The 16,154-nt window shown below is 36.1% G+C and overlaps 1 protein-coding gene and 1 long non-coding RNA gene across 21 annotated transcripts in view; one reads left to right on the forward strand and one right to left on the reverse strand.

The window, feature by feature from the left end:
* Positions 1-16,154, forward strand: part of CCDC150 (coiled-coil domain containing 150) — a 150,476-nt gene that overhangs the window by 41,810 nt on the left and 92,512 nt on the right. For 15 of the 20 annotated variants that reach the window (XM_072612740.1, XM_072612739.1, XM_072612737.1 and 12 more), the window contains 5 exons: positions 496-588; positions 11,034-11,141; positions 13,179-13,303; positions 13,533-13,710; positions 14,714-14,782. In XM_072612740.1, coding sequence (XP_072468841.1) covers positions 496-588; positions 11,034-11,141; positions 13,179-13,303; positions 13,533-13,710; positions 14,714-14,782 — 573 coding nt within the window. The remainder of the gene's footprint in view (positions 1-495; positions 589-11,033; positions 11,142-13,178; positions 13,304-13,532; positions 13,711-14,713; positions 14,783-16,154) is intronic. The other 5 variants (XM_072612747.1, XM_072612748.1, XM_072612755.1 and 2 more) reach the window with 2 other exon arrangements.
* LOC140506036 (uncharacterized) overlaps positions 7,720-16,154 on the reverse strand; it is a 33,200-nt gene continuing 24,765 nt past the window's right edge. Inside the window, exon 3 of the long non-coding RNA XR_011967742.1 lies at positions 7,720-7,920. This is a non-coding gene — a long non-coding RNA (uncharacterized lncRNA). The remainder of the gene's footprint in view (positions 7,921-16,154) is intronic.

Genomic DNA, 16,154 nt, shown 5'->3' on the forward strand with positions numbered 1-16,154 from the left:
AATTTATTGGAAAGAGACCTTAGTTTCATTGGGATTTGGAATTTATAAGGTGAGGGGTTCTAAGTATATATTTATAAATATACAAGTTACTTTAAAGTATGAAACCTTGTTCTTAGAATTTGAAAATTATGGAAGATGATGAGAATTGGGTATTCAGTTAAATCAAATGTAAAGTTAAATCCCTTCCAGTTGGAATTCTAAAATCTTTACATAACTGAATGAATTATTTTGATAAATAACAGGATTGGAGACAGAATTGGGTTGTGGCTATCCATATTCTTCACAAAACTTTTTAATGCAGTAACTTAAATCTTTTTGTGATAGTTTCTGAGCTAGCATAGAGTAAAACTTAGCTAGTCTTGAAACAGTGGTAATGAAATATGTCTTATTATAATGGGAGCACCACCTAAAACATGAGCTATGAAGATGAGCAGGTAAACTTTAATGGACTCTTTACATGTCAAAAAAAAATTTTATTTGCTTTTTCTCTTCTAGACTTTGTACTTGTCATTTAGTCAAGAGCATAAAGAGACTACACATTTAAAGGCTAAGATGAAATCCCTTCTTGAAGAAACAAGAAAAGTACAGGTAATTAGAATGGCTTTTCTTGAAAGACTCTTCCTCATTTGTCCATTTCATAGGCTTATAGTGTCATAGATTTAGAGTGGGAAGAGTTCTTAGTAGTCATCTAATCTAGGTCTCCCCCCCTCCCATTTTATAGGTGAAGAAAGGCCAATGACTTTAAGTACTTGCTCTAGGTTACACAAATAGGAGTGACAGAGCTTTCCTTGAGTTGTTGATTAGTTTTATTATGTTAAGAGAGCCCAGGGATTAGAATTCATTTAACCCTGGTTAGTTAAATTCCATTCATGCTGATTATCCAAATTCAGTACTTCCCCAAGCTCTTCATTCCATAAAGACTTCTCAGAATTTACACAGCTCCCAGTTATTCTTTTTAAAATTAATTTTAGTTGTTTTTGTTACCTTTTGAGTTTTGACTGTCTCCCTCTCTCCCTTCCTATTCCTCACTAGAGAAGGTCACCATTGGACACATACTTATAAATATGTACTATGTGTACTTCTACTTATTAGTTCTTTCTCTGGAGGTGGATAACATCTTCATTCATGGGTCCTTTATAATTTATTTGATTACTTACGGTCCTCAGAATAACTTGGTCACAATTATTTTTGGAAGAATATTGCTGTTACTGTATCCAACATTCTTTTGGTTCTGCTCACTTCACTTTTTGTCATTTCATGCAACTCTTTTCATGTCTTTCTAAAATCAGCCAGCTCATGATTTCTTACAGCAGAGTAGGATTCCATCATAATCATATACCACAACTTGTTAACCATTCCCCAATTGATGGGCATCCCCTCGGTTCTTTGGCACCACAAAGAGAGCTACTATAAATATTTTGGAACATATAGGTTCTTTTCCTTCTTTCTTGATCACCTTGGGAAACAGACCTAATAGTATTGATGGGTTAAAGGGTATATCCAGTGTTATAACTTTTGGGGCATAATTCCAGATTGTTCTCCAAAATGGTTGGGTTAGTTCACAGTTCTGCCAATAATGCAGTTATGTCCCAATTTTTCCACATCCCCTCCAACATTTGCCATTTTCCTTTTCTATCATTTTAGTCAATCTGATAGGTATAAGATGATATCTCAAAGTTGTTTAATTTTCATTTCTCTAGTTAATAATGATTTAAAGTATTTTATATGACCATATATGGTTTTAATTTCTTCATTAATAAACTGCCTTTTCAGTCCAGTTACTTTCCCCCTATTCTGAATTCCTGCAGAATTTAAGTTTCTTACATATATATCTATATATAGATATATCTTTATCTATCTGGCTAGATTGTAAACAAAAGCTGTTTATTCTTTTGTATCCCATAACCAGAACAATGCAGAGATATGTACTTTTTCTGTTTATTTGAGTAGTATACAGGATCCCAAACAATTATATATAAATGGGACAACTTCTAAAATCATAATTCGTAGAAACTTTCCATTGGCAAGATTTGATTTAATGACATTGAAGTAAAAACTGTTTCAGCCCTAGATATGTTTTTTAGTAAAAAAAAAAATGCAAAATGGATGCCTGCTTTTAATTTCATTTTAATGTATTTTGAAATTTATGATTATTATAAAATTAAAACTTATACCCAGAGACCATGCTAGAGGTGATGATTTTGAGAGTAATGAAATATCCATTTTCAAAGTATCTGAAGAAGACAAAGATGCCAAAAGCATGGAATACCCTCAGACCCTCTTACTATTTTTTAAGTGACCAAGAGAACACAAATACATTAACCTATATGCCTGTTTTTCTATCTATATAATTTTTAAAAACAATCTTGCACGTACATTGATAGCATCCTCAATAGGGGTACACAAAAGGAACAGTCAGCTTTTCATAAACCTCCCTGATATCCCATAGAAGATAACTTAATTACTGTCACAAAATTGACTGAAAGATGTAGAGAATACATCATTTTTACAATGGTATCCTTGGATAGTAAGGAAACTTAAATGAAAGCCCTTACCTCCTAAGTGAATCTCCTGTGATAGACTTATGAGAGAACATGAAAACAAGTCATACATGATGGGCAGGCAAGGGCAAATTGTAGTCTGTGTCATTGGAATATCCACACTAATGAGATCACTGATCCATTTGAGTATTTGGATTGAGTAACTTTCTACATGAAAGTAATTGCAGCTAAGGTGCCAATATTGGTTGCTGAAGATGAAGTGGTAGAGAAATTCTACAAAGAATACTCTGATTCTTCAACTCCATTGCAAAGGTGGAAAAGGTGAAGGGCGGGGAGAAATATATGGGAAAGTGTGGTTCAGCAAGAAGGAATGGAAGAGGATAAAGGCTTGTAAATCATACAGAAGCGTCATGCCTCTATATCATGAATTCTTTGGGGAAAAAAATGAGTAGTCACTAGCCAGAATGATTTGACAAGCACCAAACAACACCAAGAAGAATGAAATGGTTTATAGTGAAGATATTGTTTTGGAAGTTATTTCTGGGTTAGTTAAAATTAGCTCATCGAATTAAAAGAACAAGAAAAATAATGAGAAGAAAAGATAAATATACAATTGAAACTACTAATCCCTGAAAAGAATTGAAAACCAAAAGTGGGAAATGGACAATTAACATTATTAGAAACTGATTCTAATAATGTCATCCAAAAGTTTAAAAAGTATATATTCAATATCACAAGATCAAAAATACCTAGAAATGACCCTCATCATCAAACGGGTGATTGACTTAGTTGTTGAAGAAAGAAAGATGGCTACCAAAGGCAACACAAGGTTGAATACAAACTCATGTCAAATACAATGATGATGGATGATTATGAACATTATTATTTTGTGAAGAAGAAAAAGGCAATGAAGGGTAAAATCAGTTTAAAGAAAGCTTGATAAGATATCCAGCTAAATGAAGTCATCCCAAGAGAATTCAAGGATATAAATGAAAGACTGACAAATAGAAGGGAAAAGACTTGCAAAAGAAAAATTTAACTTTTTCTCTATCAAAAATAGTTAGGCTGCTAAATTTGTACCCTAACATGACATCCCCAGACATGTTTATAAAAAAGAAAAGAAACCACTAAAGATAACCAAAATGGTAAAAGCAGTCAGACTGAATTAGTATGTATATATATGTGTGTGTGTGTGTGTCTATGTACGTACATGTATGTGTGTGTATATACACACAAGAAATCTATAGTGGAGTTAAAACAATTCTGAGGACTTTGAAGATGGGAAAAATGATAAAAATGTGGGGGTGAAATATAATACTTTGTTAATACTGAAAAAGATAACCAGATTAACTACCAATCTATATGCCTGCTCTTACATCTATACAAAATTTTTAATTAAATTTATTTATTTAACTTTTAACATTCATTTTCACAAAATTTTGGGTTACAAATTTTCTCCCCTTTTATCCCCTCCCCCCCCAAACACCAAGCATTCTAATTACCCCTATGACCAATCTGCTCTCTCTTCTATCATCCCTCTCTGCCCTTGTCTCCGTCTTCTCTTTTGTCCTGTAGGGCCAGATAGCTTTCTATACCCCTTTACCTGTATTTCTTATTTCCTAGTGGCAAGAACATTACTCGACAGTTGATCCTAACACTGTCCAACTTCTTTACCTCCAACTTTACAAGTTCCAACTTCTTTACCTCCCTCCCTCTCCACCCCTTCCCTTTGGAAGGCAAGCAATTCAATATAGGCCAAATCTGTGTAGTTTTGCAAATGATTTCCATACTAGTTGTGTTGTATAGGACTAACTATATTTCCCTCCATCCTATCCTGTCCCCCATTACTTCTATTCTCTTTTGATCCTATCCCTCCCCATGAGTGTCGACCTCGAATTGCCTCTCCTCCCCATGCCCTCCCTTCTATCATCCCCCCCACCCTGCTTGTCCCCTTATCCCCCACTTTCCTGTATTGTGAGATAGGTTTTCCTGCCAAAATGAGTGTGCATTTTATTCTTTCCTTTAGTGGAGTGTGATGAAAGTAGACTTCATGTTTTTCTCTCACCTCCCCTCATTATCCCTCCACTAATGAGTCTTTTGCTTGCCTCTTTTATGAGAGATAATTTGCCCCATTCAATTTCTCCCTTTCTCCTCCCAATATATTTCTCTCTCACTGCTTGATTTCATTTTTTTTTTTAAGATATGATCCCCTCCTCTTCAATTCACTCTGTGCACTCTGTCTCTATGTATGTGTGCATGTGTGCATGTGTGTGTGTGTACTCCCACCCAGTACCCAGATACTGAAATGTTTCAAGAGTTACAAATATTGTCTTTCCATGTAGGAATGTAAACAGTTCAGCTTTAGTAAGTCCCTTGTGACTTCTCTTGGCTGTTCACCTTTTCATGGTTCTCTTCATTCTTGTGTTTGAAAGTCAAATTTTCTTTTCAGCTGTGGTCTTTTCATCAAGAATACTTGAAAATCCTCTATTTCGTTGAAAGACCAATTTTTCCCCTGAAGTATTATACTCAGTTTTGCTGGGCAGGTGATTCTTGGTTTTAGTCCTAGTTCCTTTGAATTCTGGAATATGCTATTCCATGCCCTTCGATCCCTTAATGTAGAGGCTGCTAGATCTTGTGTTATCCTGATTGTATTTCTACAATACTTGAATTGTTTCTTTCTAGCTGCTTGCAATATTTTCTCCTTGACCTGGGAACTCTGGAATTTGGCCACAATGTTCCCAGGAGTTTCTCTTTTTGGATCTCTTTCAGGCGGTGTTCTGTGGATTCCTTGAATATTTATTTTGCCCTCTGGTTCTAGAATCTCAGGGCAGTTTTCCTTGATAATTTCATGCAAGATGATGTCTAGGCTCTTCTTTTGATCATGGCTTTCAGGTAGTCCCATAATTTTTAAATTGTCTCTCCTGGATCTATTTTCCAGGTCAGTTGTTTTTCCAATGAGATATTTCACATTATCTTCCATTTTTCCATTCTTCTGGCTTTGTTCTGTGATTTCTTGCTTTCTCATAAAGTCCTTAGCCTCCATCTGTGCCATTCTAATTATGAAAGAACTATTTTCTTCAGTGAGCTTTTGAATCTCCTTTTCCATTTGGCTAATTCTGCTTTTGAAAGCATTCTTCTCCTCATTGGCTTTTTGAACTTCTTTTGCCAATTGAGTTAGGCTAGTTTTCAAGGTGTTAATTTCTCCAACATATTTTTGGGTCTCCTTTAGCAGGGAGCTGATCTGCTTTTCATGCTTTTCTTTCATCTGTCTCATTTCTCTTCCCAGTTTTTCCTCCACCTCTCTAACTTGATTTTCAAAATTCTTTTTGAGCTCTTCCATGGCCTGAGCCCATTGGGTGGGCTGGGACACAGAATCCTTGATTTCTGTGTCTTTGCCTGATGGTAAGCATTGTTCTTCCTCATCAGAAAGGAAGGGAGGAAATGCCTGTTCACCAAGAAAGTAGCCTTCTATAGTCTTATTTCTTTTCCCTTTTCTGGGCATTTTCCCAGCCAGTGACTTGACCTCTGAATATTCTCCTCACACCCACCTCGCCTCCTGATCCTCCCAGCCAAAGTTTGGGGTCTGAGATTCAAATGCTGCTTCCAGCCTTAGGGCTTTTGGCGGGGGCAGGGCTACTATTCAGTATGAGATTATGTTCAGGTGGTCAGGTCGGGGCAGGGCCGCCTCTCAGGCTCAGTTCCCTCAGGGGGTTTATGCACAGACCTTCCACAATGGATCCAGGCTCCCGCCCACTTGGGGAGCCCCTGTCTGCCGCTGCCTCTCAGCTTTTACCTCCCGGGGGGGCCTGAATTATGGGGGCACCCCACTCCCCTCTCGACCTGCCAAAGAGACTCTCTCACCGACCCCCGTCACCTGTAGGTGGAGGGACTTGTGCAGCCACTGGAGATCCCATCCCTGAAGCCTGCTCGGATCTGTTTCTCTTGGTGCCACGGCCGTGGCAGGTCTGGGCTGGGCTCCGCGTCTGCAGCGCGACCGACCTTTTGCGAGAGGTTTGCAGGTCCCTCTGTGGGTGGAGGGACCCGCATGGCCGCTGGAGATCCTGTCCCTGAAGCCCGCTGGGATCTTTTCCTCTCGGTGCTGCGGCCGCGGCAGGGCTGCACTCAGCTCCCAGTCCCGGTGCCCAGTCCGCAGCGCGAAGGACCCCCCGTGAGAGGTTTGCAGGTCTCTCCAGAACAGAAATCTCCCTCGCTCCAATATTCCGTGGCCTCTGGGTGCAGAATTCGCCTTGAGTTACTCCCCTCTAGCCGTTCTATGGGTTGTGGGTTCGGAGCTATGTGTATGTGTGTCTTTCTACTCCGCCATCTTGGCTCCGCCTCTCTATACAAAATGTTTAGAAGAAGAATGTATACAAAAATTAAGGCTATCTTTGATGAGGCTATTATTAGGGATAAGTAGGCTTTTACAAGTGACATTCAACAGTGGATCAAATTTTTACTATATCCCAATTAACTGAAAGATGTAGAGAATCTAAGGTCCCATTGTCCTTATTTGATGATTATGAAAAACACTTTGTTTTGGCAGAACAAAGTACTACCTTAAAAGTTTTTCTTTTACAACAAAGTGTCTCCCATCTAGATCATTTAGAATTCCTTGAAAGATGTGATAGTATAAATAACCCTATAAATAGTATAACTGTTATAAGGTAAAAATCGTGAATGGGAACAGATTTAGTGAAGACTTCTCAGGAATATGGAATCTTCTCCCTGGAGTGGAGGAGACCTTGGGCCCAGGTTTCCATTCCTCCAGAGTCAGGTGATTTCCATATAAGGCTATGCATTGCTTTAGGATCAATGATTGGATATGACTCACTGACTCCTCAATGCCTAATTTGCATAAAATGACATGTATTTTCATGGGCTTTGTAACGTCCAGGAGCGGGAAATTTGAACCAGGTTTCAAAGGGGATTGGTTAGATTTCATGCCTAGAATGTAAGACCTTGCTTGTCAGCCGATGAGAATAATGGTCAGTGGTGGGAGGGGGATTTTCACGTCAGGGTCTATATAAATTGCCATTCTGCTTCTGTAAGGCGCCTCCCTACTCGAGCTTTACTGGTGAAGGGACCATCTGGTTTCTCGGGAGAACCGGACAAAGGAGATTTTCTGTTTTTACCTTGAGACGCCTCTGAGCAGTCAATTTGAGTAACGAGGTTTGTGCTTTCCCCCCACACACGATCAGATATAAAATAAGGAGATATATGCTTTGTGAAAAATATTCACAAGTTTTATTGAAGAAAAGCACTGCAGAATCAAGTTTGAAGAGGGATTTCCTATAGATGGTGAAGGCCTCCAAATACTCCTGTTTGCAGATAACATTGTGCTTATGGTAACAAGCCCCAGGACATTACAAAGCTTGTTGGAAGTGATTTGTAGTCATTCTGAGGAATCTGGCCAGCATATCTGTACGGGAAAAACCAAATGGATGAATGTTTGTTGAATATATTTTAACATGCATTTGAAAGGACACCCTGCAAAGCTGGTCAAGCAGTATGTATATCTGATTCAAACAGTATAGAAGGACAGCGTGTTGAGTTCAGAATTGAACAGGAGCAGGAGAGTGATTTGGATAGCTTTGGGAAGATTTCAAAGCTCTTTAACTGACCCCAAACCCATCTTTCCAATGATCATATATTACTGATATTTCTGTAAGGCAGTGAAACCTAAAATATCACTACCTCCAAAAAAGCAAAAATGTACATCACATGGATGATTATGGAGAGGTACATGGTAGATGTGCATAGGCTGTATCATAATGCCTAAGAATGCAGAAAAATCACAGGAGTAAAGGACATCATCAAGATGGGTTGTTCACTTGGCCATAGCTGGCAATAAGTAGACAATGAGAGTATTCCTCTGGTGTCCAGGTGATACCATGAAAAAGTGAGGAAGCCTTCCAGAGTGTTCTGTGGATCTCCTGTATTGAACTTTAGGAAAGAAGTGGGCAAAAGTCAGAGAACTGGTGAATGTGGATTGGATGCAGTCTGCATTATTGAAGAGAACTTTTGAATCACTGAGATTCAAAAGGGATTCAAAATCCATTTGTGTATTTTAAGTAGTTTTTTGATGATGTGTTTTCCTTGTTTTCCTCTGAATTGTCTATTTGAAGTTATTGATTTATTCTGTCAGCTTTGATCATTTCTATATTTGTGGCTAGTCATCTGTTTCCTTTAAGTTTTCTAATTTGTTAGAATAGGCTGTATTGAATTCCCTAAGTTATGTCTGTTGTTCCATTTGTGAAAGTTTTCATTCTTTTTTTTGTTTGTTTTTTGGGAGAGGCTGAAGCAAGGCAACTGGGGCTAAGTGATTTGCCCAAGGTCACACAGCTAGTAAGTGTGCGTTGTTTCTGAGGTCCAGTTTCAACAGAGGTCCTCCTAACTCCAGGACTGGAGCGCCACCTAGCTGCTCCTCTCCTTTTTTATTGCTAAATTTGCCAATAGTCTATGTTTATTTCATTAGTCTTAAAAACTAACTTGATTTTGTCAACTAAATCATCCTTTCATTTTCTGTGCTGTTTATATCTGTATTTGCATTAATAATCTTTTTTCTGTTTTGTTTTTAAACTTTCCTGAGGATCATTTATTGCTTTATTCTTTTTCTAGTGCCTTGAGGTACAAGACTATTACCTTATTTTCTCCTTTTGTTAATGTAAACACTTAGTAATATAAATTCACCCCCCAAGGAAAATTTTTGGCTGCATCCCATACATTTTGATGTGATATTATTGTTGTTATCTTTTAAGGATTCTGTTGTTTCTTTTTTAAATTATTTCTTTTAATCTAATCATGTCTTCAGTTTCCATGTAGGTTTATAAATTTTATTTATTATTTTTTTGCCAGTGCTTTTCCCTGTAAATTTTTATGGCTTAATTTTATGAAATAGCTGGTTACTGTTTTGACAGGAATTCATTAAATATATAAAGCAATTTGGAATTTTTGACATTTTTTGCTGTGTTTGTACAACTTAACCATGAACAGGGCATGAGCTTCCATTTATTTGTTCAGATCTTAGTTATCTGTGTAAGTTATCATGATGCTGATTTTTTGTAGCTCTTACATGTGCTGATAAGTAAATGCCCCTACATTTGATTATGTTTTACCATATTATATTACATTTCTCTTTCTATCCGTTGTTCCTGATTTCCTGTATTGATGTATCTAAATATAGGTCATTTTCTAGGTTTATCATGTGCCTGGCTACTTTGTCAAATTCACATCTATCTGTCTATATATATCTATATAAATAAATTTGCTGAAATTCTTGGATTTTCTAAATATACAATCATCTTATTTGTAAATAGAGATGTTTTAATTTATTCCTTGCATGTGATTCTTCCTTTATTTACTTTTTCATGCCTCATTATTATTTCTAATGTATTAAATACGAGTGATAAAGGCAACTAGTCCCACTTTATATGTTTTCAATAGGAATGTTCATATATATAAATATATATATATATATATATATATATATATATATATATATATATATATATATATATATATAATATTCCAATGAATGTACTGCCCTGTGGTTTCAAATATATGTGCTTTTATGATATAGTTACTTTCTTAATTAATATTCCATTTCATCCTCATTGTCTACAGTTTGGCTGTTTGGACTGATCTTTTCAGCTTTTCTGTTCTCTATGTTGTGATTTTTTTTCATTATTCCCTATCAGTCTTCTGTTACTATCTTTCATTTCTATTTTCAGTTCTGTTTCTCTCTATATTTTAAGAAGACAAAGGAAAAATTAGTTGTTAAGAATTGATTTGTTATATTCTTTTGCTTGTTACTATGTTGCCCGCTGTTTTCCTCACTGTCTCTTCTCATATAACTTTCTTCTTTGTTCAAACCAACTCTCTATTGACAAAATGGTCTATTTCCAAATGTTTGCTAGCAATAAATGCTTGATGCCTAGTATCAAAAGAAAATTGTTTTAAAAAGTGATAAAAGAAAATTCCCCATCTTTTTCTCAGAATAAAATTTTAGTGTTTACCAAAATAAAAGTATGACAGTCTACATGTTGATCATTCTATATTGCCAGTGTATTTTTTTCTTAAACACACTAATATTGTGGAATACAATTATGTTTTACTTTTTTTAATACAGGTAAAAAAAAAATTCAGTTCTGTGAGATGAATAATTCTGGATGCTCCTCACAAAACTGTGAGGACAGGTTTCAGTTAAAAGCCCAAGGGCCTATACTAAAATTTCATCTCAGAATTTTATTGCAGAAGCCTTGCTGGTATGGACAGATGTTTAGACAATGAAGAATACAATGTTAATCAAATTCTGAAAGCTTTAAGTTGGTCCAGTGAATAATGGATGTGGATCTTATTTAAATGTGGATCCACTCAGGGGTTTTTTAATAAACATTTTAACATATTTTGTAAAACTTTAGAACAAACTACCAAATAAAAAAAAAATTAAACCCTTGAGTCATCTGAGGAAAATGAATTATTAGATGTTAAATAGACCTATTAAGTACTAAATATACGTATCTTTTTGCTTAGATGTTAAATAATCAATTGAACAAACAGTGTTCAGATCTGAATAACAAGCTTCATACTACTGCTTTGGAAAATATCAGACTCATTGCAATTCATCAAGCTATTCTAAAGGTATTCAATTAACACTAAATTGCTATCTAATACAATTAGCATGAAACCATAGTAATTCAAGGAGTGGGTGGAATATTTGAACAGGTAAAATGTATGATAAAGCAAAAACTTTAAATGAATTTCAAAAAAATTAATTGTAACGTCTCATTTTCTGGACAGTGATTTCATTTTCTTTTATATTAGGACTTATATTTCTGGTGCTTTATAAAATTGTATTACCTTAGAAGAATACTTATTCTATATTCCTGTTAATGATTGCTCAGAAATACACCTCATGATTACATAAATCCTTTCAGTATACTTTGTCCTTTCCTGTGTATATATCTTTGCTTCTGTCCTTCCCTCCACACAAAATATCTCTTTCCAGAAAAGTCCATTGATTAGAATGATAACAAAGTGGAGTGGAATGTCTTGGAAGGAAGTGGTTCCCTCATTGGAGGTCTCTGACCAGAATCTGGATGATCACTTATCAGAAATGTTATACTGAGGATCCCTTTCTAGGTATGAGATCGATTATATGACTAGAGGAGTCCTTTCCAAGCTCTGATTCTGTGAATACAGTATACCTCTTTTATACATTGTACCAATAGTTTTCTATCACTTTTAAGTTTCTAAATTTCTGTGGTGGATCATTTCTTAAATGTTTTATTCATGTATTTTATCACATTCAAGATTTATGTGATCTACATCAGTACTTCTATATTTCTATGATCTCTCCAGTGGGAGCATTCTCTCCACTAGTACAAATCACACCATTTCTTTCCAAGGCATTTCCATTCAACTTTGCTACAGTTCTAATTGCTTAGCAAGTTTTTGCTGACATTGAGCCTTAGTTTGCCCCTGCAACTTCTAAATATCCCTCCTCATTCTGCCCTCTGAGATCAAGTAGAATAAATCTGAACCAGAGGTGGAGAACCTGTGGCCTTGAGGCCACATGTGGCCCTCTAGGTCCTTTCAGTCAAAGGGCCACCCTTGAGGATCTAAAGGGTCACATGTGACCTTTGAGGCCCAGGTTCCCCACTTCTGAAATCCATATTTCCATATTACAACCCTTCAGATACTTGAAGACAGCTATTCTTTGCTCAATGAATCTTCTTCAGGCTAAACATCACCAGCTCTTCAAAATGATCCTAACTGACTAAAATCCTATGTCCAAAATGATCTATGGACCTATTATTTTATTAGTATAAGGAACCCCCAAGTGAGTGAACTCTCTTTCAAAGCAGGTTCCCCACAACTTAAGAGTCTTAGAGACCAAGAGCAGTAGTGTCAAACTCAAATAGGAAAAGGTCCAAAAAACATGAAAGGAACTGAAGGAACATGTTGACTCAGAAAACAACATATTACTGTCTTATTTTGTTGTATTTTTATTTTGTTAAATATTTACCAATTGCATTTTATTCTGATTTGGGCAGTACTGAAGGGTGTTGTGGGCCTGCTGGTTGTGTGTTTGACACTTCTGTTCTATAACGCTAAGAGCTCATGTGATTTGTCCAGTCACCTAGCTAGTATGTGTCAGAAGCATGACTGAATCTGGATGCTCCTGGTCTCAAAGCTGGTTCTCTATTTTATTATGCTATCTCTCAGTACATAAAGCAAATACTTTTGAATTTACAAACAGTAGCAATTTGAAGTTTGAGGCTGTTTTACAAAAGTGAGTTTTGAGGTAGAGGAGCATGAGAGTAAATACTGCTGCCCTTTTCTGTTGTAACTGTCTATGACCATCATATGAGATTTTATTACTTGAAGTAATATGCTTTTCAAAATATTAGTAATGGATTTAGAATTTGAGCCATGATGGCAGGAAGGAAGACATTATGTAAAGAAGCTGCACATTGGTGGGGATGTAAAGCTCTGGGCGGGGAATAAGTTATGAATTTAAAATTGTATTCTGTAAAATAGCATTCTGCTTATTCATTTTTCTACCAGCTCATTTCTAAAACTTCAGGTCTTTAAATTATTTTCACTGGCTTCCTATCAAGTAATTCTCTTTTTTATTATCTAAGTTAATGGTCATGTTTAACTCTTTCTTCGCAGACAGAGCAAAGAAAAGTGATTCAAAAGTTTCAGGAACAAGATTTAGTGTTGAATGCTACCAGGACCAATATTGCAAAAGAATTACAAAATGTTCAGAATGAAAGAACCCAACTTCAGAAATGCCTGTGAGTTAGTTTCAACTCTTTTTTGCTTTTTTTCTTGCACATTGTTCTGTTCAGATGTACTGCTTTCTAACAAACAACAAGAAAAAGATATCAAATAATGTCATTGTAATATTTTTGTTAATGTCCTCAGGAAGTGAACATGTTCTAAAATCTCTTGTATTGAATATTTCTATTAAAGCAGAAATCTCACCAGCTTTTTCCATCCATGTTGACTTGTTATCCCCCGTAGTGATGCCTTACACCTTGAACACAGCAAATGTAGACAAAAAGCAAAGAAAGTGGAGGAGAGAACAGCAACACAAAAAGATCTACAAGAGTGTACTATTGCTAGATTGCGAGGCGAACTGGAAGTAGCACTAAAAGACAAAGAATCTCTATGGAAGGAAAGAGAGAATCTCCACAAGGAGGTAGGAGAAGATACATCTTCCATTGGTGACATTTTTGTTTTAAAATTACATTAAAAAGCAAGTTATTAAATTAGTTCAACTGACTGGTTCATTGTACTAATTATAGTTTTTAGTAAAATAAATTGGAAGAAATTTGAATTGAGAAATATTTGTAAATGTCAACGTTTCATTTATTGTATTTGTGTCTCCAGCACCTAGAACATGTCTACACATATAAATGTTGATTAATCAGTTTGTTGATCCATATGCAAAAATGATCAATGTTAACAGTGGTTCATATATCCTATACTGTATATTAGTTAAAACAACTGGCTTAAAAAATGATTACCCCTAAAATGAGTAGGGTAGTGGAGATTAAGGAAGAGCTACTACATCTTCCAAGTTAGTCAATAGTACAGAAACATTTATTATTCTCCTGTTATGTGCCAGACACTGTGCAAAGTCTGGGTATACAAATGAAAAAAAGAAAGATCGACACTGCCCTTAAGGAGTTTATAATCTAATGGGGGAAGACAATGCAGAAAAGACTGAAAAACCAGGAAAGGTGAGGTAGAGAAGGAAGGTACTTAGTGGAGGAGCAAAGTGGAGAAATCCCAGAGTGGTATAGCCAGTTGACAAGTGAGAAGATATCTAACCTGAGCTCCCTCCTTAAAGGGAAGTTTTTGGAGTACATTGTTCCACCCTCCAATCAAAGGGATAAAAGGTAGTGATAAGTTAGTGTACCAAAGCTGATGAGATCTTGCCAGGTGATGAGATTTTCCCAATAATGACCTTCTTCAGCCATGGTGGAGAAAGAGAAGTTAGGAAGAAACCTGTGTAAACACAGATATGTGTTTCTGACTTCAGAGCTATCTTCTGAAACCCATTTGCCCCAGAAATTCCCTTCTTGGCCTCTTTCTGAGAGGATGAGCTATTTCTGCAGTGTAGGAATAATTTGATGTGTAGGTTGTTTCTAGTAGCTTGTCAGTATCTTTAAAAATTATCCATTTCTTCTCTTGGACAGTTAAAGAAAACAGAGAGTGACATAACACAAAAGAAAAGCAAATTTGAAATGGAATTAAAGAAAAACAAGGTATTATTGAACCTTATTATTCATCAGTGATTGTTCATTTCCTTACATGTTGGTGTCCACTGAATGTTCTTTATCTTTGAAGAGATAATGATCATAAGATTATAGGTTTAGATCTGGAGGCAACCAAATAGGATCACAGATGTACAGCATGAAAGAACTTCAGAAACCAAACATTCCAACCCCCTCATTTTACAGATGGAGAAACTGAGGTTCAGAGAAATGAAGTTATTTGCTGTAAGACATGGAGAAAAATGGAAACATGAGATTGGCTAAATTGCAGACTAGTACTAAAGATATATGTTATTAAAACACAAAGTCATATCATTGCTTCTGAACAAAGGATGGAGAATTTACCAACAATTCTATCCCTTCTACAGGAATGGCCCCTTACAGGACCTGTAAAAGCCAGAACCAACAGCACCCAATTCCTTTTTGGGGAGAAACAGTATTAGTTTGCCATCTGCACATTTTTGTACTTGTCATTTATTTATAAAGATACCTTTTCCTGAGTCTCATATTAGGCAACTTAGGCAAACCTCTGATTGGGAACACACACACACACACTCCCCAGCATGTGAATATATAAATACACACATACTTAAAATGTAACTGGCTTCCAGATTTATGAATGGAGATAAGATCAACTGTCTCCATCTTCCTATCTGGTTTCTATCATAGGACTATTAACCTGTGCCCTAAAAGGTGAAGCTAGCCCAGTAAAGATCAACTATAGATAGATCCTGCCTTGTAGATATGGTCTGGCTTCCAATTAGGTAGCTACCTAGCATCCTTATAACTAGCTGAACTTCTGTTGTAAGAGCAGGGATTAGGATTCAGGCTCCAAAAAAAATCTTGGCGCAGAAAAAACATTGGGCAGAATCTAACAAAAAAATTCAGGAGGAATAAATTAAAATCTGATACACAAAAATTTAACCTCACAAGTACACAATGTGGAAAGGTGTAGTTAGACAGCATTTAGTCTTAAAAAAAAATTGGGGGATTTAAGAGGACTACAGCCCAATTTAAGTAAGCAGTGTGTAATAGCAGTCAAAAATGCTGATGGTTTGTGAACCAGGTTGGGACCCATTTACCACTGGACTTAAAATTTTTCTTCTGGATGATTATCTATCTACAAATGTGTATGTATGTGTATGTATATGCATTATGTATTTATGTATGTGTATATTTATATAAAATTATCCATTTAACATTAAGCAACTACAAAACCATTTAAGTGTACATTTACAACAATTTACACTTAAAAATCAACGTTATACAATGCCCAAAGGGCTACAAAAGTGCGCATACCCTTTGACCCAGCAATATAGCTTCTAGGGCTGTATCCCAAAGAGATCATAAAAATGGGAAAAGG

This window comes from Notamacropus eugenii, chromosome 5 (genome assembly GCF_028372415.1).
Source record: "Notamacropus eugenii isolate mMacEug1 chromosome 5, mMacEug1.pri_v2, whole genome shotgun sequence".
In the NCBI taxonomy this organism is placed as follows: Eukaryota; Metazoa; Chordata; class Mammalia; order Diprotodontia; family Macropodidae; genus Notamacropus; species Notamacropus eugenii.